The sequence below is a fragment of the Maniola jurtina genome, chromosome 22 (assembly GCF_905333055.1).
Source record: "Maniola jurtina chromosome 22, ilManJurt1.1, whole genome shotgun sequence".
NCBI lineage: Eukaryota > Metazoa > Arthropoda > Insecta > Lepidoptera > Nymphalidae > Maniola > Maniola jurtina.
In genome coordinates this window covers 1,294,498-1,317,298 of record NC_060050.1, presented here as the reverse complement: position 1 = coordinate 1,317,298, position 22,801 = coordinate 1,294,498, and the positions used below count along the sequence as shown (strand labels likewise).

The window sequence follows — 22,801 nt, the reverse complement described above, 5'->3', positions numbered from 1 at the left end:
CTGTTTTGATCGAAATTGCAGACTTTATACTCAAACAAGAAATGAGTTCAAGTTTGTATTTTTAGGTGATCGAAATCATGAACTTTGGTTAAAATTTAATACAAGGCTACAACTACATACATACACGTGTAGAGTTTTTTTTTTTTACTTTTATTGAAGTTGTTTTTTTTATTTTATTTTTTTATAACCTTATCAGATCATGACATGATAACATTCTAAATAAATAAATAAACTCGGAACAAAATTTTATATATTTTGTAGTTAGGTTGCCCTATTGTAACTCTTACTTAAAGAGCGAGATAGATAGCCTTTAAGCTCATATTAGAAAGTGACAAATGAAAATTTTTGGTCCTTATATAATAATAATAATAATAATAATAATTTTTCTCTATTTAGGGTAAAAACCCAAAAAAGTATACAAAAATGAAATAATAATTTATAATAATATTAACATTATTTAAATTAAATTCAAAATAGCACACTGGAGGTGAGCAATTTTGAGCTATTTTCTGTTTGAATCTCGATGCATCAACCTCCAATGTGCTATCATTGGACTGCGTAGGTCCTGGCCTACCACCTGGAGGATGCTGTTATCAGAGCCACGCAATCTTTCCCAGAAGGAAGATATCCGCGTCCTGATAACAGCAAAGAAATCGGGCATTCCCCTTATCACCGCTACCAGTATTTTTGTTTGTCAAAATTTATTTTGTATGTGAGATTTTGGTAAACAATGAGATAGTGAGGATATGTTGATTCAAGTAAATTTGTTTAGTTGTTTTGAAAATTGAATACAATTTTTCTTTTTGAAGTTATTGTGCAATGGTGGGTTGCAATAACTAGGCTACAATAGCCAAAGCGAACGTAAAATAGAAGGAACATTTCAGAAGTAAATATCTTTGCTTGAGCGAAAGGGGCATAAGTAGCCACGCAAGTTGCATATCAGCTGTAGTTAGGTATCTAACTGTGTTTTAATGTTGAAATGTGAAAAAGTAAAAAAAATCTGCCCAAAATGCATCCAAATTGCACAAATGGTCACACTGTCACAGAGTATGGTATGGGTATAGACTGTGATGTGAATGTTATGTCAATGTCAATAACATTTGGGACTTCGTCTGTGATGGCGTTTGCTGGCGCGCGTGCTGTGCTTGTTTGGAGTGTTTTTTTTGTTAAGAGTGGCTGGTTTTTGTGTTAGTTGGTGTTTTTTGGTGGTGGAACTGACTGGAAAGCGCTCTAAAGGGGCGCCGCGCGTATTTCGGCGGGCGTCGGCGCAGACGGAGTCCATACTTGTATAAATTCAATAACTTGAAAATATCACAAACTTGACATTGGCTAATCAGAGTAAAGCCAGATTTAAAGAAAAAAAAAAAAAAAAAAAAAAAAAAAAATAACATTTGACAGTTGACACAATGTCATTTGGTATCACCGATTTGGCATTTCAAAAGAGAAGAGAAGATTGTTCGCATTTCAAAATTATTTTTAATCATACAATTTTAAAACTCCAATTCTATAAATAAACATTGGTGAAATTTACATACAGCTCGCTTTCTTCATAATAAAGAGCATCTTAGGTGTTGTGATTGTGTAAAAACATAATACATAACGTAAATTGCGTCGCGGTTAGAACAATGTTTTCGGCGAAGGAGACGTTTTTGTGTGATTTTATAAAAAGTTTGTGTTTTAAGCAATAATATAACCAATTTAACAAACAAAACAGTTGATCATCCCTCGGTTTTTGATTCATTCTAGTAAATGATAGGGTGCACATATATATTTGGCTCGATTCATCAAAGTTTACTTATTTCTCTTTGTAATTAGGACCTGTTATTATGTGTTAATTTTGTCGATTAGGCTAACAGTTAAGGTGTATTTAACGTTAAAGTTAGCGGAATATAAAGTTTTAATAGAAAAATGCCTGGTAAAATAAAGGTAAAGGTGTTAGCGGGTCGTAACTTGCCTGTAATGGATAGGGCAAGTGATACTACAGACGCCTTTGTCGAGATAAAGTTCGGAGGAGTAACACACAAGACAGACGTGTGCCGGAAGTCATTGAACCCTCAGTGGAGCAGCACCGAATGGTACAGGTTTGAGGTATGAGGTTGTGTGTTACTTGATTTTTACCTGGCTATGGAAGGGAAATGTTTTTAACTACCTATTTATTTATGAAAGTGTGTCTATGATGATCAACTCTTTTTAGAAGTACTTAGTAAAGTATATCTGATTTCTGAGAGTACTGTGACAGCCTAGTAATTTATGTTACCTCCTATCCTAGAAATTGGGGATTCAATCCCATACATGCACCTCTAATTTTTTAGAGTTCAACACTTGCTATAATGGTGAAGGAAAACATCTTGAGGAAATCTGAACACCTGAAAGTTCTCCATGTTTTCAGAGATGTGTGAAGTCTGCCAATTATAATAAAAAGAGTAGGTATTTTTTATTCCAATTTTTAAAACTAAAAAAATCATACTTTTTTCTAATACACTTTTTAACCGACTTCCAAAAAAGGAGGAGGTTCTCAATTCGTCGGGATCTTTTTTTTTTTTTTTTTTTTTTTTATTTTTATATTTTTTATGTATGTTCCCCGATTACTCAAAGACCCCTGGACCGATTTGGAAAATTTTTTTTTTGTTTGAAAGGGTATACTGTGCAGGTGGTCCCATATAAATTTGGTGAAGATCCGATGAATATCTTCGGAGATGGAGAACAGAACTCCTCAATGGATAAGAGCAAATTGCTCGCGATCACTGTAATAGCTTAGTAAACAGTAGGGTTTTAACTGGGCATAGCATATTATAGTACAGTGGGGCCACTAAAAATTGTGAAATAAAAAATTTTCAAAAGAAAAATAAAACCGACTTCAAAAACCAAAAACACTAAAAAGTAGAAAATAATTTTTGTTTAGCTACACATGTAATGTATCTAGGTATGAAGTCGGGCGAGCTTCACTCTTGGATTTCTAATTTTGTTTTAATATGCTCGCTCGACTTCATACCTAGGTACATTACATGTGTAGCTAAACAAAAATTATTTTCTACTTTTTAGTGTTTTTGGTTTTTGAAGTCGGTTTTATTTTTCTTTTGAAAATTTTTTACTAAGTAAGTCCTTAATTTTGTAAACCAAAATCAAATAACATGTTGAAAATCAACATAGTATATAGTCATCTAATCATAATAATTTAATTAAGTAATTATCTATCTGCCTTTTTTCATGGTTAACATTCATTAATTATTATAATTGACTTATCTTGTTATCCAAATTTGTTAGGTACAGTCAAAGCTATATATATTTGGTGCAAATATGGAAACAGCAAATAGATAATTCACATAATTATAGAGGTTTTCTTGAGGCAAAGCTTAGGAGTTGCAAGCTTATTATGGTGTCTAGTTTGCCTTTTATGTAGATCATCAATTTCCTTGTAACTAAGAATATTTTGTCTTAAAAGAAATTATTGAGTAATACTAAACAATAAATTAAATTGTAAATATATATTTTTACTTAATATTCTTGATATTAACCTTTTCAAAACCTGTATTTTACAAATTGTACAATGTTTGTTAGCTATTATCATAACTTCATCTTTTGGCTAAATTTCAAGTTCATATTGCTGACATGCAGACTAAAAATACACTATGTCTGGCCGCCGTCTGCTGTTAAATGACTATTGACTACAGTTGTTGTATGACTGACTATACATATATTATATATGTTTATATCTGTATCTATATATATATATATATATTTATATCTATATATATGTTTGTTTATTATTTCCAGTTTTGAAACATTGTAAAACTAAACTAACTTTAAACAGATGACAATCTGTTTAAAGTTAGTCAAATTCAAATTCATTTGTTGTGTACGAGACGATGCCCATGATTCCCATCCTTGTTGGTTTAGGTTTTTGAAAATCCATCCTCATTACAACAATCTAGCCACCAGTACAACTTTGATTGCTTATATCTCAGAAACATGACACTCTATGTCTCATACAATACTTGTTTGTATTGATGCCAATAATGGAGTAATGCAGGTTTAAAAAAGAATGGCCAGGCTCTACACTAAAATATTCAACCCTCTTTCAGCTTTTTAGGTAGGTACAAAGATTTGGGCTGGTTGTTGAAGATTTGGGTTGGAGTCTGTCAGTGAGCCAGGATTTTTCTTTTTAAACATACTTACTTTTAAGAATAAGAATAAGAATAAGAATAAGTAGTGTTTATTTTTAGATTTATTGTCTCAGGTGGATGAATCCGAGCTGCAAGATGAGCCACTGCAGCTGCGTCTCATGGATCACGACACGTACTCCGCGAACGACGCGATTGGCAAGGTGGTGATCAGCCTGGCGCCTCTACTGGCTAGAGAGGCAAACAATGCTAATGGCACCGCTGGCCCGCCAGGAGGTAAGTCCACCACACAAGGCACATTGTCTCAGATGGATGATGATGAACCAGATGAATCACTGCAGATGCGTCTCATGCATCACGACACGTATTCTGCCAACGCCGCGATTGGCAAGGTGGTCAAGCTTTTGCACCTCTGCTGAACAGAGAGGTGAAAAATGCCAAATCAGATCATCGATGTCAGTTTCCACAGAAGGAATAAGAAACTGTTAACAAGTGATTGGACTATAATGTTTTCTTACAAAGAAAAATAGACTACTTACAATGTTAAATATCATTTTTTATTCTGTGACAAGTTAACTGTTGACTGCGATCTCGTTTAGGTAGTATATGTGATCATACAGTTAAATGGAAGGTTTGGCAGTGTCATTAAACCCATAACCCATATCGTTTCGGTACGATGAATAGAATAGAATAGAATAGAATAGAATAGATTTTTATTCAAATAAACTTTTACAAGTGCTTTTGAATCGTCAAATAATTTACCACTGGTTCGGAATGCCGTTCCTACCGAGAAGAACCAGCAAGAAACTCGGCGGTTGCTCTTTTCAATTGTGCAATTTACAATAATATTCAGATGCCGTTGACTTTGACAAGAAACAGATGGCTTCACCGTCATCGTCACTGTTTCTTGTCAAAGTCAAATTAATAAAAAGCTTTTAAAAATCGATCTATGTTTACGCCAGGCGCGGTGATGTCAGGCTGGATCCCCGTGTTCGACACGATGCACGGCATCCGCGGCGAGCTCAACGTCATCGTCAAAGTGGAGCTGTTCTCAGACTTCAACAAGTACAAGACCTCCAGCTGCGGCGTACAGTTCTTTCACTGTAAGTCCATCGTGATACTGCGCCAGAAATAGCCCTACGCCTTAATATGCGCTCCAGGGCATAAATGACACTAAAAATCATCTTTTAATTTCTGTCCGTCTGGTTTAGGCTCTGCGTTGATAGATAACTTAAACAGACAGAGTCAGAACAAGTCTTGGTACAGTCCATACAAAATGACTTCTCGCGCGCCATTCTAACTCTAATAGAGTTAAAAAGGCGTTTGTTTCGCTCAATGAGCGCTTTTGGGTGTTTGAGTGTAACATATTATGCACTAGCTGATGCCCGCGACGTCGTCCGCGTGAATAGGATTTTCGAAATCCCTTGGGAACTCTTTGATTTTCCGGGATAAAAAGTAGTAGTTAATCCAGAGTATGATCTATCTTCATTCTTCAGCTAAATCTGTCCGGTAGCTTTTTTTTGAAAGACTAACAAACATACACATATGTGTACACACAAACGTTCGCCTTTATAATATTAGTGTGATAAATGATGATGACAATACATTCCAATTCAAGGTCCCATGATACCCCCCGGGTATAGAGCAACGGCCATACACGGTTTCGTGGAGGAGCTGATAGTCAATGACGACCCAGAGTACCAGTGGATCGACAAGATCAGAACTCCGCGCGCCTCCAACGAGGCTCGCCAGGTCGCTTTCATCAACCTCAGCAACCAGGTGAGGTATTTTTTTTAATTTATAGACTAGCGCTTAGCTGCAATTACACCTGCTGATAAGTGATGATGCAGCCTAAGCTGGAGCGCGCTTGCCTAGAAAACGCCTTACTCTTGGCTTCAAGGTGCCAATATTAAAATGGGAGGTGAAAACTGATGCTGGAAAAACTGATGGCCATATTATTTGCTAGCGGTTCGAATTAGAAACGAGGAGGCAATACGCTTCGTACGTATCCGTGAAATGTCGACTACGTACGGGTGCAGACCTTGGCGATGCTTTGCGTTACAATAGTAGAAAGATGGAGGAGAAAACAGGTTATTTTTGAAAAATCCTTATTAAAAGTTCATACATACAAAAGTAAGTTTGTCTGTTACTCTTTTCATTGCTTATTCGCTTTATCGAAATCTAACATAACTAAAATTAACTTTGTATATGTTTGATTGTTCCTTCGTGGTGCTCTAGTTACTATAATGTAAATTATTGCCCAGGTACAACGTCTTGTGGGTCTCAAAGCGGCTGAGTTGGGAGCTAACGCGGTCGTGGGCTACCAACAGGATTTCGACTTAGAAGGCGAAGCGGGTGTCGTGGCAAGAGCTATTGGTAACTTATTTATTTAATGGTCTTCCAAAATAAGATCCCTTTGCATGGGTAGCTTATTACAATTTTCGTAGGGATCTCTAATTTTTTTTTAATAAAATAAATATAGCCTGTGTCACTCAGGAAAAATGTAGCTTTCTACTGGTGAAAGTATTTTCAAAATATACAAACCAACTTTTAAACTTTATTTTGTTATAATAGTATAGTATATGTAGTCTATATTATCACTATACTATACTATGCTATATATGTAGGTATAGTATAGTATAGACTAGATGATGCCCATGATTTCGTTCCTCAGAATTTAGGGTTTTGAAAAATCCTGGGGAAATTCTTATCCGAGATGCAAGCTATCACTGTGCCTTTCGTCAAAATCGGTTAAAAAGATGGGCCGCGATAAAGTAACAGACAGACAGACTTACATTCGCATTTATAATATTATGGATTAAAATGAACTACGTTGCCGCCACTAAGCGATGAATCAAATCTTTGGTTGGAAACCTTTGTCTGTTTATGGGTTCAAGCAAAATTCCAAGGTTAATTAGTACCAAATTGATTGTCTACTGAGATTTTTTTCATTAAATCTTTAGGTGAAATACTAGTCTAAATCTAAAACTTGTCTAAAGGTACCGCTGTCAGCATAACTCCACTACCTACTCCGAGTGTACCAGTTAATATTACTTGCACACAACAGTGAGTATAATATCAGAATTTTGAAAATTTATTGACATTTTTGAGACTAACTGTAAAAAAGTAATACAAGAACTGAGAAATTTAAAACAAATATTTTCGAAAACAACTAAAAATTGATTTTATTAAAAAACTTCAGCTAAGAGTCCTAATGAAAATTTTGATCCCCAGTTTTATACTCAACAAATAGTTTTCGATGAATTTTGCCCAGTGATTTTTTTTCTGAATTATACAATGTTACCTTTAATAGATATTAGTAATTATAATTTATAACTCGATGTTGTCTATTATATTTATTATAACACAAAATTATAAAAGTTTAACAAATATATTCATGAATATGTGTTTGCATGGTTTGCGTTGTTGCTCTCGCATTGTCATCATCCTTGAAACTAAAAACGTAGACAATTAAAAAAAGTCTTGGACATTTTAGCGACAGACGAAGAAAGTGTCACAGATCTTCACGAATACTATCAATCCCACCAAGAAGAGTTGATGAGAATCGTGAGCATTTTAAATCCGAAAGTTCCGCTTCTCTTGGATGACCCAGAAAATTTTGACGACGATGAAAAAAGCCTCGAAAGTCAAACAAAAGCAGCAACAACTGCAAAAAGTTACACTGGAGATCTTTCTATATACCAAGATGATTACGTAGCGCAAAAAAGCCTAAGACATCTTTCCGAAGATCAAATCGATCTCGACAAATTACTTAACCGACCAGAACCACCAGATTCAATTAACCCATTGAAAAAAATAAAAAAGATAAAAGACAATCTGTTCTCGAGAAAGTTTAATAAACGCTCGTCTAAACCTGATATACAAGATGATACAATTTCTCTTAAATCTACTTCATCAGAAACGTCCCGCATATCTATATCAGATATTAAAAAGGAGATAAAAAAGATTAAGAAACTGAAAATGCCAAAGATCATAAATGAAACCACAGAAGATGACGGTGTTGGCATGGCTTCTATACTCGCTCGTTCAGTGATACATGCTCAAACAAGCCTCGCTTGCATTACAGAAAGTCAAGACTCTGAAAACTCACCTTGTTCCACTTTGAGAAGAACTAGTGAATCTGAGCCGAATGTAGCCATTTCTGATGACGATAAAACAAGGCCTCAATCAGCTATGAAAAAAGAAAGTGAGCAAAAAAATATGCCAGAAATACACTGCGGTTCATTAGAAAACATTAAAAGCGACGAAACTGTTCAAACAGAAAGAAAAATATCCGAATCATGTCCAACTAGTCCCATGGTCTCGAGGAATGAAAATTTTCTCAAGCCACCTGGAGATAATGATTTCTACGGCTCAGTGTCTTCCGCTCTGTCGGCTGATAGTTCAGAGATTTATTCATCTTCGGACGAGGATGATGAAAGTTATGACATGAAAAGCGATCAAGAACAAATGGAAACTACTACTTCTGTAATTCAGTCTGTGCTCGGCAATGCAAACTTTATGGCTGAAGTGAAAAGAAAACCAATCATATTGGATCGGTTGACCATTGAAAAAACTAATGATAAAAAACCGATTGATGATAATTTCAAAAACTTCGAACGCGGTATCTATGGTTCAACATCTGGTACAAATGTGGACGTGGATAAAAAAATTATTGACAAAGAGAAAGCAAACACCGAAGCCGGAAATTCAACGTGTGTACCCACAACATCTAATAGTTCTCACCATCTCAAACTCCATAACCCCTTTGCACATAAAAAGGCTCAAAAAAGTGTAAGCGCACCTTCATCCCCCGTAGAAAAGAAAGGATTCATATACCGATCCTCGAGAAAAATCAAGCGACAACTGTCGAAAATTTCCAAAAACAGCATGATTAAAAGTTTATCTCATTATTCGTTACTACCGAAGAAAAAGCACGTAGATCCTAAAACCGCTATAAGCCAACCCTCGTCTGCTTCCGATGTTACATCTAGGGCTCCTAGTGATACAGTTTTAGGTTCCCCCTTTTTGTCCTATACAGATTTGCTCAGTCTAGATAAACATGGTTTCACCTCAATGAACCAACTCCATAGAAGCGATGAGCATGTAGGGTCTAAGGCTTTCATGTACATAGGTTCAGAACCAGTTTCAAGGTCGTCTTTGAGCGGTCCATCGTTCAAAGATGAACATCATTTCCACGAACAAAGATCCTTTAAGAAACAGCATGCTAAACATAAGTCTGTTGGTCTTGTTCATACTGCCATGGAGACTATTTTAATGGATAAAGTGGACTCTCTATTGATACCAACAAGTCCTAATCTGGCTAAAACTGACGATAGAAAATTTTTCGATGACGTCAATGAAAAGTTAGAAAAAGTTCAAGGAACTGAAACTAAACCTAAAGGCTTGTTTATTTCTGCCTTAGAGACAGTATTGATTGACAAAGTGGAATCTTTGATGTTGCCGACAACTCCCGATCCTGTTAAAGGCAAAGATACGAAATTTTTCGATGACGTCAATGAAAAATTTAAAAAAGATGAAAGTTCACAACATAAACATCACGCTGCGCATGTACCTATTAAATCTAAAGTAGAAGGAGCAATAATAGAATCTAAAGGACTTGTTCATTCTGCTATGGAGACGATGTTAATGGATAAAGTCCAGTCTTTATTGTTGCCAACAACTCCTGATGGAACTAAAGCTAAAGATAAGCAGTTTTTCTCGGAAGAAAAAGATGTCAAAGCACTTAATAAAAACCCTGAGACAGACGGGACTAAATTGAATGAAGGAAAAGATCTCACAGGAGAAGACAAGCAACTTGAAGCAAGCGATAAAAAAGATGTAAAATTGCCGGGCAACGAAAAAACACATACTGAAAGGCCTGATAATGAGAGAGGAAGCGAAAAGAAAGACCGTAAATTAGTTCGTCAAGACAGTATCCACTCTACAGATGATACGGTGTCGTGTAAAATGTCCAAGGATAAAGATTCTAGTATCACTCCATGCAAACTAACCCACGCGCCCGTGTTACAGCATTTCCATCCCATTCTTAGCGGATCACCCTTAGAGACCATCCCATCACTGCCGGAAAGCAGTATAGATAGAAGTGAGAGCTTAGATGTAGAAGGAGTGGATAAAGATAGTACTAACGGTGTTAGCGTGTGTTGTAACTCGCATGCAGCGTGCGGTGTTGACAGGAGCGAGCGAGAGCGGGATAGGGAGAAGGAGAGGTGTGACAAGGACAAGGGATCTCCAAGGCACGCGAGGCATGAGTCTTATGGAGGCAAGGAGCCGGTTGGGAGCGTAACAGTCCAGAATGCTTCATTAAATTCGTCGTCCACTCCCTTGGGTATACACAGACGATCTTCGGACTCCGATCTCAGCGTTACTCCTAAAGGTAAGTTTTAATTGGAATTGGAAGCTAACAAATATTATTTTTACTTTTTAGGGTTCCGTACCCAAATGGTCAACGAGACCTTATTTTTAAGCCTCCGCTGTCCGTCCTCTGTCTTTCTGTCAGACAGCGAGCAGTATTGCGTGAAACGTAATAAGTAGAGAGTTGAAATTTTCACAGAACGTATTGCTGCTATAACAATAAATAATAAAAATTACAAAATGGCCGCCATGAAAATTCAAGAAAAAATTTAAGTGTTATTATTTGTACGGAACCCTTCGTGTGCGATTCCGACCCGCACTAGACCGATTTTTGTTAATTTTTTACCAACTTACCAATTTTAGGCAGCTCTCTGAACGCGTTAGCGGGGATCCCAGGTAGCGGTGGGGGCGCCATACTGAGGCCTTCCATGAACAGCAATAACCTGGAAATGCTGGAGTACCCCTTCCTCACCATGACAGAATATCCTCCCGGATTCATCGTTCACATAGGTACATACATATTACATATACAGTACACACATTCAAATACTTTAATCCGATATAAACTTTATCAACAAGAAAATTACTTTTAGCATAAGTTTGCGTGTCTCGCCAACGTTGATAGATTTCCAACATCGAAACACAATGGTGTTGTAGTAAAATGGATTTTACAGCATTGGAATAGGGTTTATTTTGTTTTTCACGCACAACAGACGGAAACGTTTAAGTGCGGAAACCAGCCCAGAGAGAAGAAGGGTTTATTTTTACATTACATTTGTTTATTGAGAATGCTCCAAATGCGAGCACTAATGTAAAAACTTTAAGAGCAGCCTTAACTACTCTTTTGTGGCTCTGTTTGTGTGCTCTGAATGAATACAACCGCCTCGACTTCCACTTCGCGACATCCACTCTAAAAAAAAAACACTCGCTGATGCTTTCCGAGCCGGTCTATTCGGATGATCCCTAAACATCAACGTTAACTATGTTACACTACTCAAAGTCCATGAACGTAGTCGAGTTGTAAAAACTCATCCTATCTCTGCAGGTGGCACAGTATGCGCTAGATCAGTCAAACTAGTAGACGCGGGCGGGGAGAGTCCGGCGCGCGCGGCGTGGTGGGCGGAACTACGCACGGAACTGCGTGCGCACGCGCGCGCATTGCGTTGCACAGCTGTGTTGGCCTATAGCGAACGAGCGGCTGTTCGGTAAGCAGGAGTTTATTGCTGTAGAACTATAGTAATATACTATACTTATAACTATACTCATATCACCCTGCACGTGGCACAGTAAACGCTAGATCAGTGTATTTACCATAGTGGTAACCTGATCCGTATAAGTGGCTACTGGCTTGAACATGGTTAGTACCCTAAGTATGTATTAGTTTGGTTGGTCCCTATTTAATGGGTCTATAATATAAAGATCTTTGGAACTGGTGTTACTCTCCGGAACCGGCTGGTCAAACCGGTGTATCTTGGAACTTGTATATAGTCCTTGTTAGCGCGGTTCAGGCTTCATAGTAAGTGACTGAAGCTACCTGTAGCGCCATCTAGTAACGTCGTTATGAATTACTACGTTTAAGGCTTTTATAAAGACCTTAACCAGAACGCTAGCAAAAACGAAGACAGGTGATAGTACTGATGATTACTGATAAGATACTTTTTAAGATACTAAGTCTTTTTTAAAAGTTCACACATATTGCAAATAAAACATCTGACTGACGCTAGAGGTCAACGAACGTTCCATAAATAGGCCTGTCGAAGTTAATGCCGCGTCGTAGGAGGGGCAATAACCCGAGTTTTGCACGCTATACAATGCAGGTTCGAAAAATACTAAATCAGTAAAACTACAAGATAAGGCAAAAGTTATTGGCATTGGATTGTTTTAAAGCAGTATAATAATAACGCTAAGTCTTTGCTAGTGTTCTGGTTACATCCGGTACGTAAATATGATTGAATGTTCCGTAGGGAGGACGTGTGCGTTCTCTCCGCGTCGGGCACAGCTGCTGTCATTAATTTGGACTGTGGTTTCTCAACACTCGAGGAACCTTCCCTATGTGAGTATGCTTTAATTTATTTTAGTGATTTGTCTGGCGGGAGGCTTTGGGCGTGGCTAGTTACCACCCTACCGGCAAAGCCGTGCCGCCAGGCGATTCAGCGTTCCGGTACGATGCCGTGTAGAAACCAAAGAAGTATGGGTTTAATAAAAACTGCCATATCCCTTCCAGGTTAACCCGCTTCCATCTTAGACTGCATTATCACTTACCACCACGTGAGATTGCAGTTATGAGCTAACTTGTATCTGGAAAAAAACAGTCAAGCGTGAATCGGACTCGCACACTTTACAAGTTTTTGTTTGGTTTCTCTTCAATAGCTGTTCTTGTTTTGAATAATTTATTTCAAACATTTTTGTTAATTAAAATATGTTGTATAGAGACAGGCGTTACAAGGAACGAATAGCTTATATAATTTGCTATAACCCGCTAAACCAGACAATTCTGTATGGTGCAGCATGCGATACGCACCGCCCGTCCTCCCACTGCTAAACAGATAGGAAAAGCCAGCCACCAAGCAAGCAATATGCACCACCACCACGCAGCACCATACAAACCCCAAAACCACTGGGTTTTTGTCTGGTTTAGCGGATTATAGCAAATTAAGCTTTTGGTTTCTCGAATTAAAATATGGTTTTACAGTGTTCATTAAAGATTATATTTTTTTCAGTGACGACCGGTTCAAGAAACGCGTTAGACGAATGTGAAATAGAGCCGTGCTCCATCGCGCACGTGCCTTACTCTCCGGGAGCAGGGCCTTATCGCGCTGAGCTATCCACTTGTGGCGGATGCAGGTATGCTATCCAGTGAACGACAAAGCATAGAAGGCGTGTTTCTAATGATTGTCTATGTTTTGGCTCGTCCTTCCAATATTACTCGGCCATTTTTAGGGTTTCGTATCTCAAAAGGAAAATTGGAACCCTTATAGGTTCACTTTGTTGTCTGTCTGTGTGTCTGTCTGTCGTGTCTGTCAAGAAAACCTATAGGGTACTTCCCGTTGACCTAGAATCATGAAATTTGGCAGGTCAGGGTATATTATAGCACAAGTAAAGGAAAAAATCCGAAAACCGTGAATTTGCGGTTAGGTTACATCACAAAAAAATAATTAAAATGTGTTTAAATTTTCAAAGTAAGATAACTATACAGAGTGGGATATTATCATATGAAAGGGCTTTACCTGTACATCTCTCTAAAACAGATTTTTGTTTATTTTTATGCATAATAGTTTTTGATTTCTCGAGCGAAATGTCGGAAAATATACCCGAGTACGGAACCCTCGGTGCGCGCGTCTGACTCGCACTTGGCCGGTTTTTTTTTAATTCTCAATGGTCCATTTTTAGGCGAGCGCGCGTGCCAACCGTGCTTCTAGCAACGTGCGCGAAGCCCAACCGACTCACTTCCTACGCCAAAGCTGTTACACTCACTGCCGTCGGTAAGTAACTACTTATTAGTGGTACCTATATTTCTAGGGTTTTATAACAAATGCGCGTATCTCGTACACGCTACTCGACTAAAATACTAAAGTAGTCTGAACTAGTCTTAAGAGCCTAGTTTTAAACTACTACTAGAACTACTAGAAAAAAAACTGTTCCTCACCCTGAGAGATGCCAGGTGAATGAATTTCGCTTGAGATTCAAGATGTTTTAGCCAAAAACGGCAAAGTGAAATCATCAGACGCAGGTTCGAATCCTGCCGGTTTCGCAATTTTTGATATGTAGTTAAAAGTTATTTAAAAATTACGTTTCCTATGTTGTAGCGGCGCGTTGTCGGAGGGCGGTGGGCGCGGAGGCAGGTGCAAGGGACTTGTCCGACCAGCTGCCCTTCCTGGAGTATGAGCTGCACAAGCTGCTACTGGCCAAACTGAGGATGCAGGTAGAAATGAACAGCAAGATAAAGTTCAATACTAAAACTTGACTACTCCTTTTAATAAACGTTGAAATACATATAGTAAAATCATGTTTTTGTCAGTTGTTAGTTGATCTTTCTATTCTATTATCTTGATTCTATTATCTTCTATTCTCGGGCGGCGTATTTTGAATTCCTCGCTACGCTCAGGATTCTACTTTAGAAACCCTCACTTTGGCCTCTTGTAACACAAACACATAACAATTTTAGTGATTAATTATGTTGTAGGGCGCAAACGCAATATTCGCACTGCAGACGCAAATCGCGATAGGCGAGCGCTGCGTTATGGCGCTAGCCAGTGGAACCGCAGTGCGGTTGGGTGCGCTGCCGCCGCCCACTCCGCCCAGAATTAAAGTAAGTTCAATATTTCTGCTTTCTATTAAACAAACATCTATAATGTAAATATAAGACCGGCCATATACGAACAGCAGAACAGATCGTTGAGTAACTGGTTCAAAGTTGATTAAAAAAATAAATTATAATAACAAATATATATTAGTGGTTTTAAAACTGAGCCACTTGCCACTCCAGACAGTCTCTCTGTGTTTTAAACCATAAAACTTTGTTCTGGCTTCACGTTTTACTAAAATATTAGGGTGTGCGATTTCTATAGTTAAAAGTACTTTTGAATATTATTATTTTTCAGTTATGTTAGCTTTAAAAGTTTAACTCGTATGTAAATTTTAATTTTCTGCAGGCCTCAGAGAATGATAAGAACGCAATAGAAATACAAAAGGCGCTGTGGGACACGTTTACAGCCAACAAAACAGCGAACGGATACGACCTAGGTAAGTTTTAAACAACCACCAAAACATTGATCTGTATCTTGTTTTTTTTTAGGCACAAGTTAGTTCCAGTCAACTGCAATCTCACCTGGTGGTAAGCGATGATGCAGTCTAAGATGGAAGCGGGCTAACCTGGAATACATACACCTTTGGTTTCTACCCGGCATCGTACCAGAACGTTACATCACAAAAAAACGAATTACACCAGCGGAGTCTTCTCTGTTTGACCTAAGTCAAGACGAGGGTGGCTTCCCCGGTAACGTTCTTTAAGCCGTTGTCGGTTAAGGCCTGCCTTCTCGCCTTAGGGCCTCGAGGTCTCAGTTGTGTTGGGTCTGGGTATTGTCAAGTCCAATAATGCTTGCGTCCTCATCTTCACCAACAAGTTGCGCCGGTGAGGGTGTCAAAAATCAAATGTGTTCAAAAAAATTAATTTACTAAATCACATATAGATGGCGCTGTTGTCATTAACTTACAGTATGCACATAAAAATGTTAAAATATTTGGTACGATGGTACGGAATCTTTCGTGTGCGAGGTCGACTCGCACTTGACCGGATTTTTAAATATTGAGATATAATATTCGTATCACACTAATATTATAAAGGCGAAAGTTTGTATGTGTGTGTGTGTGTGTGTGTGTGTGTGTGTATGTTTGTTACTCCTTCACGCAAAAACTACTGGACGGATTTGGCTGAAATTTAGAATGGAGATAGATAATATCCTGGATTAGCACATAGGCTACTTTTTATCCCGGAAAATCAAAGAGTTCCCACGGGATTTCAAAAACCTAAATCCACGCGGGCGAAGTCGCGGGCATCGGCTAGTCTTATATAATATCGTGTCCCATCATTTACCTTTTTTCCAAAATGGTAAATGATAAATGGTATGGTTTTTCAAAATAAATGAAATTGAATTGAATTGAATTGGTATTTGTTTGTAGGATCACAGGAGCACAGCACAAACGGAGTGCTGCCAGAGATCGAAGGTGATGAAGCGCCAGTACTAGACCTGTGTGCAGACAAAGACGCGTGCGTGCTAGAGTTGGACGAAGCGGAAGATGTGAGTTATATGAGTTACTAGCTGATGCCCGCGACTTCATTCGCGTGGATATAGGCTTTTTAAAATCCCGTGGAAACTCATTGATTTTCAGAGATATAAGTAGCCTATGTGCTAATCCAGGATATTATCTATCTCCATTCCAAATTTCAGCCAAATCTGTCCTGTACTTTTTACATGAAAGAGTAACAAACATACTCACATACACACAAACTTTCGCATTTATAATATTACTAGCCGATGCCCGCGACTTCGCCCGCGTGGATTTAGGTTTTTTGAAATCCCGTGGGAACTCTTTGATTTTCCGGGATAAAAAGTAGCCTATGTGCTAATCCAGGATATTATCTATCTGCATTCCAAATTTCAGCCAAATCCGTCCAGTAGTTTTGCGTGAAGGAGTAACAAACATACACACAAACACACACACACACACACACACACATACAAACTTTCGCCTTTATAATATTAGTGTGATAAGAGTGATGGGATACATTTTAACAATTCCACATACAACGCGAACCAATCATAACATAACATAACGTGAGCCAATGCGAAAGAAAGCTCAAACTCCATAAAAACAAAATTGTATTTGGTTGGCTATCCTCTAAAGCAAATTTTCGTTTTTCGAATAGATATGATGAATAAGTGTAAATTAAAAATTTATAACACCCCCGACAAGTGAAGGTAGAAAAGAGCTGATAACTTTCAAACGGCTGAACCAATTTTCTTGGATTATAGCTAAGAATACTCTCGATCAAGCCACCTTTCAAACAAAAAAAAAAAACAAATTAAAATCGGTTCATTAGTTTAGGAGCTACGATGCCACAGACAGATACATAGATACACAGATACACAAGTCAAACTTATAACACCACTCTTTTTGGGTCGGGGGTTAAAAAATGTTTGTATGTATGTTCAGGTGGAGACCGCAAAAGCATTGGCGATCCGGCGCAGTCACATGCAAGTGTTCACGAGTATGTTACGCCCCGCGCCCGCCGCGCCGCCGCACGCTTTTATGCAGGTATGTGTATATCTCACTTGTTATTGCGTCAGCAAAAGGGTGAGGAAGGCGCGTAGTTCAGGTCCTCCCACATCTTTATTCTACTTTATTTTATTATATACCTACTTTATCATTAAATTATTGTACTAACCCTATATCTACTAACCACATTATTTATTTTGTATTGTATTTGTATTTTGTATATTGCATCCTATAGGTAGTTACCGTCCGAAACTTCTGGCTTCACGGAAGACCAGCGCTGTGCCTGCGTTCCCCACACAGGCGCAGCAAATGCTAAGTGGAGTCCATTTTGGCACCGCACACCACGCGTCCCATTTTATATTTTATTTATTTTAAGTTATTGTTGGTACCAAATAAACAGTTTTTCTTCTTCTTCTTCTTCTTCTTCATCGTCTGATGGATGTCCACTGCTGGACTTATCTCTGGGCATATGGATCTTAACACTCTTAAGTTTTGTGCCGCTTTTTTTTTAGCCATGCTAATCATGACTAACACTCCCTTTTCCCCGGCCCTCCAATTAAGCGTAAAGCTTGTGCCAGGAGTGGGTACGACAATAGTGCAACGGGTGGGGTTTGAACCGCCGACCTTTCGAAATTCAGTCCGCTCCTCAACCGTTGAGCTATTGAGGCTCTAACTGCTGTTTGCGCTAAGTTATTTGTCCATTATGGAAAAACGTTTACAATCTACATGTACACTCTACATAGCGAAATTGAAGGCGAATTTATTGCGGTATTATGAGTTTTTGATTAACGAATTTTATGAATAAGTCGTTAGCACGTACAGTAAGTAAATACATGCTAGGCAATTCGAACCAGTGGTAGATCTTTTTGACAATTCAAAAGTACTGTAAGAGTTCAATTGAACAAAATTTTTTTTTTTTTTTTAATTTGAATCACAACAAACAATTGAATTCATAAGAAATATTTACGACTCTATATCAGTGTGGTGTTTAAGGTCAGTGAAATTAATGTTTATTGGGGTCTAAATAATGACGTATTGTTTCGTTATGGAGAGTGGTTGGTACGCTATATAGAATGTTTCAATATAGGGGTAACAATGTAAACCAAACGAACCTTAGCAATTTCTACGTTCTAAGGAGTTTCTCGTTAGATAGAAGTTCGCAATATATAGTATACACTGTATTTTAATCCCTTGATGATGGTTGTCATGATTTTAGCAGACTATCATACAGTCAAAGGCTGTAAGTCGTTTAGCACCTTAATGATCATATTCGCGTGGCACGGTTATACACATGCGTTAGGTGTGTGTGGCATGTGGCAAAAGGTCATAAGTGTGACAGGTTTTTGATGCAATAGTTTCGCGGAATCGCTACTCGAATTCTGAGGCCGAGCGTATGTATGTATTTTCCACTGTAACGCCAAAACTGAGAGATGATAATTTCTAGGTCTGGCGAGCCCGCCTAGGGTCCCAAGGGTCGGGAGCAGAACGACTAGTGGCGAGCGCGTTGACTGGTGCTGCGTACAAACTGAGGCGGCTTCAGCCAGCTGCCCTTGCCGCTCCTTCCTTCCAGTTGGAACTGCCTGAAGTAAGTATACTTATATTTATTAGAACATTCAAAAGTTGTTGCATCAAAGACCTACATCTATACAAGATGCACAGACAAAGGCCGTAAGTCGTTTAGCATCTTAATAATCATATCCGCGTGGCACGGTTATGCACATGCGTTAGGTGTTTGTGGCGTGTTTATATAATAGAAAAAGGTCATAAGTGTGACAGGTTTTTGATGCAATAGTTTCGCGGAAGTGCTACTCGTATTCTGAGGCCGACCGTACAAATTATTATTATAGGAGTCACAACGTCTACTATATAATTTTTACTTTTCTGAAGGTTTCACTTTCACCGTGTGTATGCCTGCACACATGTTTTTTTAATTATTTAAAAACCGGTTTTGTTTAAAATGAAAGACCAAAGTGCATCAAATCAGATTTTTGGTTTATAATTTTAATGATAGTGTTTTTTTTTACCTACACTTAAAGATTTCTAAACAATTATTATGTATTTACATATCAAGAATTGCAGAACTGACAAGATTGAAACTTGAAACTTCATTTTTACACGTTATATTCATTCGTTTCATATATTCTTTGTATCAAAAGAAATACTTTTTCAGGATGAAATTCAACTAGTAGTCTCAGGTACAGCCATCCCCCTTTGCGACCCTTCGAAAATAGAACACAGCAACGGGGCAGAAAAGGACGGCGCTACTGTAGAGGGAGACGATGATATTTTCGCTTTGGACGAGGAACAGTTGGTGAAAGTGACGCCTGAAGTGGTGGAAGATAAGAATAATGGACCGGTAAGTAATGGGGTGAGCTTCAATGAGTGTGTTCTACCTGTAATGACGTATGGAGCCGGTACAGCCATCGCCCTTTACGACCATTCGAAAGTGAATTACAGCAACGGGGCAGAAAAGGACGGCACTACAATAGAGGGAGATCTTCGCTTTGAACGAGGAACAGTTGGTGAAAGTGACGCCCGAAGTGGTGGAAGATAAAAATAGTGGACCAGTTAGTAATGGTTTTAGCCATCTACTGCCATCTGCAAAATCTATGAACTAAGACAAGCACCTCGAAACCCCCGATTATCGAGTGTGAAACCCCAACATATAGGTCTAATATATTTTTACCTCAGAAATAAAATGACTTATTGTTATTTACCTCCTTAAGAGTTAATATTTACCTCCTTAGGGGTTGATTTTTCAAAAACCTATTCTAGCAGATGTCTACATCATTATAGCTATCTGCATGCCAAATTTTAGCCCGATCCGTCCAGTAATTTGAGCTGTGTATTGATAGATCAGTCAGTCAGCCTTTCCTTTTATTAACCCCCGACCCAAAAAGAGGGGTATTATAAGTTTAACGTGTGTCTCTGTGTATCTGTCTGTGACAGACACACAGAGACACAGATCGTAGCGCCTAAACGAATGAACCGATTTTAATTTAGTTTTTTTTTTTGTTTGAAAGGTGGCTTGATCAAAGGTGTTCTTAGCTATAATCCAAGAAAATCGGTTCAGCCGTTTGAAAGTTATCAGCTCTTTTCTAGTTTTCTTATGGAGGTTTTTGTGTCGGAGGGTTTTAAATTTTGAGTTATATATTTAGATAACCATACTGACACTATATTAGTACCTACATTGTACTTGAACGAAGCCGGGGCGGGTCGCTAGTCTAGTTAAAAAAACGTGAATTGATTCGCAGGCGGCTGGGCGAGTCTCCCTAACAACATTAAGCACAGTGGAAGGAACAAAGATCGCTCGGCGAGTGTGCTCCTTACGTCTTCTGTTCGTGAGAGAAACCACTGCCGTCCGAGAACTGGGCGGACTTAGCGGATTCCTGCACACTTTCACTTGCGAGGTAAAATCTATATGTACTGATATTGTATGAAATAGTAAAAATGTGTTTAATTCCATACATAGTAGCAGAGATACTGAAAACTCACTCATCCCTTCATTCAGCTTCAATTTGGTGACCGTCGTTTCGCTACGGAGATCGCTGCTACATCTGCCTATCTAAGCTTCAGTTTGCTTTTTTTTTTCAAAGGAGGATTTCAAAGGATATCAAATGAAAGAGGAAAACATTTTGAGTTCATAAATATAAATAACTAGCCGATGCTCGCGACTTCGCCCGCGTGAATTTAGGTTTTTTGAAATCCCGTGGGAACTCTTTGATTTTCCGGGATAAAAAGTAGCCTATGTGCTAATCCAGGATATTATCTATCTCCATTCTGAATTTCAGCCAAATCCGTCCAGTGGTTTTTGTGTGAAGGAGTAACAAACATACACACACACACACACACATACAAACTTTCGCCTTTATAATATTAGTGTGAAGTACAATGTTAAAATACACCGAGCGACAGAAAAACAGTTTTAATAGTTTTACAGTATCTATCGCTATCTATTGGAAGATCGCGGGTAGTAGTTGGGTGTTAGTACTGTTCAATTTCATCTTGTAGGTGCTGGCGATTGTCCGCGCGTACACGGCGGCGCTGGGCGGCAACGCGTTGACGTCTCTCTACCTCGCGCATCTGCTGCTACACAACAATGCACACAAAAACCAGGTAAGGAAGGCAGAAAAAACCGGCCAAGTGCGAGTCAGACTCGCGCACCGAGGGTTCCGTTCCGATAAATCAAAAACTATTACGCATAAAAATGAATAAAATTCTGTTTTAGAATGTACAGACACAGAGGTAAAGCCTTTTCATATGATTCCTCACTTGGTATAGTTATCTTTTTTTGAAAATTGAAAACACTTAGTTATTTGTTCATGAATACATATTTTTTTTTGTGATGTACCCACAAATTCACGGTTTTCGGATTTTTACCTTTACTTGTGCTATAAGACCTACCTACCTACAACGGGAAGTACCCTATAGGTTTTCTTGATAGACGGGCAGACAGACAGACAACAAAGTGATCCTATAAGGGTTCCGTTTTTCCTTTTGAGGTACGGAACCCTAACATTTCTTTTAAATAACAATTTCCATTTTTTGCTTTTATTTTCAGGGCCAGTGTCTTCTGTCCGTCGGCGGCGATGTCGTTCATATTACGTATTAATTTATAAGGTTTTAATTTTAGTTTTACTTCAAATCGTAAGACATTAATGTTATTTACTATAGTAAGTGAAAATATTTTTAAACAAGATTGTTTTACTTCAACTGCCCATGGAGTTACTATTTAATTTTAGTGACAAACGCCCTATCAATAAGATTTTAGTTTTACTTACAAGACCATAGAAATATAATAATACTTCACCCGTACACTTGCCGTCAAATGATAAAAAAAGAACATTTAATTAGGAATCTATATTTTATTGTCATGCTAGTGAGTAAAATTGGTAATATCGACCATAAAATTGCTTTAGCACCTTGTCCCACCAACAATCAGGAAGCGACTAGCTATCGACTATTTTCTCGCTAACAAACATACAATCGATATAATTTAGTCTCAATAAAAGATATAAAATATATTATCTGTAGCCCATTTTTTAATCCTGGAGACCAAAATCACGTTTCGTGTGTTTTACGGCTCTTTGATAGTGCTGTGGTGCTCTTTGATAGTGCTGTGGTGCAATCGATACTTACCGATAAACAATAATATATGTATGAAACAACAAAAATGTGTTGAAAATTATTCCGATTCAAATGAATTAAGTATGGGCTATGAGTTTTACATAATATCGAAAAATTCCTTAGGTGAATTATTTTTTGTTACTTACTATATAATTCTTTAACAGGGCTCTCTCCTTCACTTACTCCATACAATAGTAGTCCCAATTTTATTTGAATATTAAGCAAAGTCCATGAAATTTTGCAGACATATTCTAGAAACTAATATCTGTGCCTGTGGTGTTTTAGATTTTTCTAAAAAAATTACAGGGGCTCAAAGATTTGTATGTGAATTTTTGAAACCGCGTAACTTTGAAACCGAATATTTTAACGGAAATCTGGAAAACCACAGATATTAGCTCCCG

At 38.1% G+C, this 22,801-nt stretch overlaps 1 protein-coding gene across 3 annotated transcripts; it reads left to right on the top strand.

The window, feature by feature from the left end:
* Positions 1–1,431: 1,431 nt before the first annotated feature.
* Positions 1,432–22,596, top strand: LOC123876855 (C2 domain-containing protein 5). 3 transcript variants are annotated; one of them, XM_045923231.1, is made up of 23 exons: positions 1,432–2,088; positions 4,238–4,397; positions 5,084–5,224; positions 5,740–5,900; positions 6,386–6,497; positions 7,121–7,187; positions 7,589–8,836; positions 10,319–10,518; positions 10,860–11,006; positions 11,542–11,701; positions 12,461–12,549; positions 13,217–13,340; positions 13,887–13,978; positions 14,303–14,418; positions 14,680–14,805; positions 15,149–15,239; positions 16,176–16,294; positions 17,211–17,312; positions 18,718–18,858; positions 19,444–19,629; positions 20,528–20,683; positions 21,285–21,389; positions 21,835–22,596. In XM_045923231.1, the coding sequence occupies exons 1-23, from the start codon at positions 1,909–1,911 to the stop codon at positions 21,883–21,885; spliced, it is 4,074 nt and encodes a 1,357-aa protein (XP_045779187.1). In that variant the 5' UTR covers positions 1,432–1,908; the 3' UTR covers positions 21,886–22,596. The 3 variants fall into 3 exon arrangements, with proteins under 3 accessions (XP_045779187.1, XP_045779188.1, XP_045779186.1); XM_045923232.1 differs by lacking the exon at positions 7,589–8,836; XM_045923230.1 differs by having other exon boundaries at positions 7,589–10,518.
* The last annotated feature ends 205 nt before the right edge of the window (positions 22,597–22,801 follow it).

Bases quoted from the DNA above. Each gene is read 5' to 3' on its own strand.
- LOC123876855 (XM_045923230.1), top strand. From the start codon at position 1,909: ATGCCTGGTAAAATAAAGGTAAAGGTGTTAGCGGGTCGTAACTTGCCT. The intron at 15,240-16,175 runs GTAAGTTTTAAA...ATTTGTTTGTAG, and splicing joins AGCGAACGGATACGACCTAG to GATCACAGGAGCACAGCACA. The intron at 17,313-18,717 runs GTATGTGTATAT...GATAATTTCTAG, and splicing joins CGCCGCACGCTTTTATGCAG to GTCTGGCGAGCCCGCCTAGG.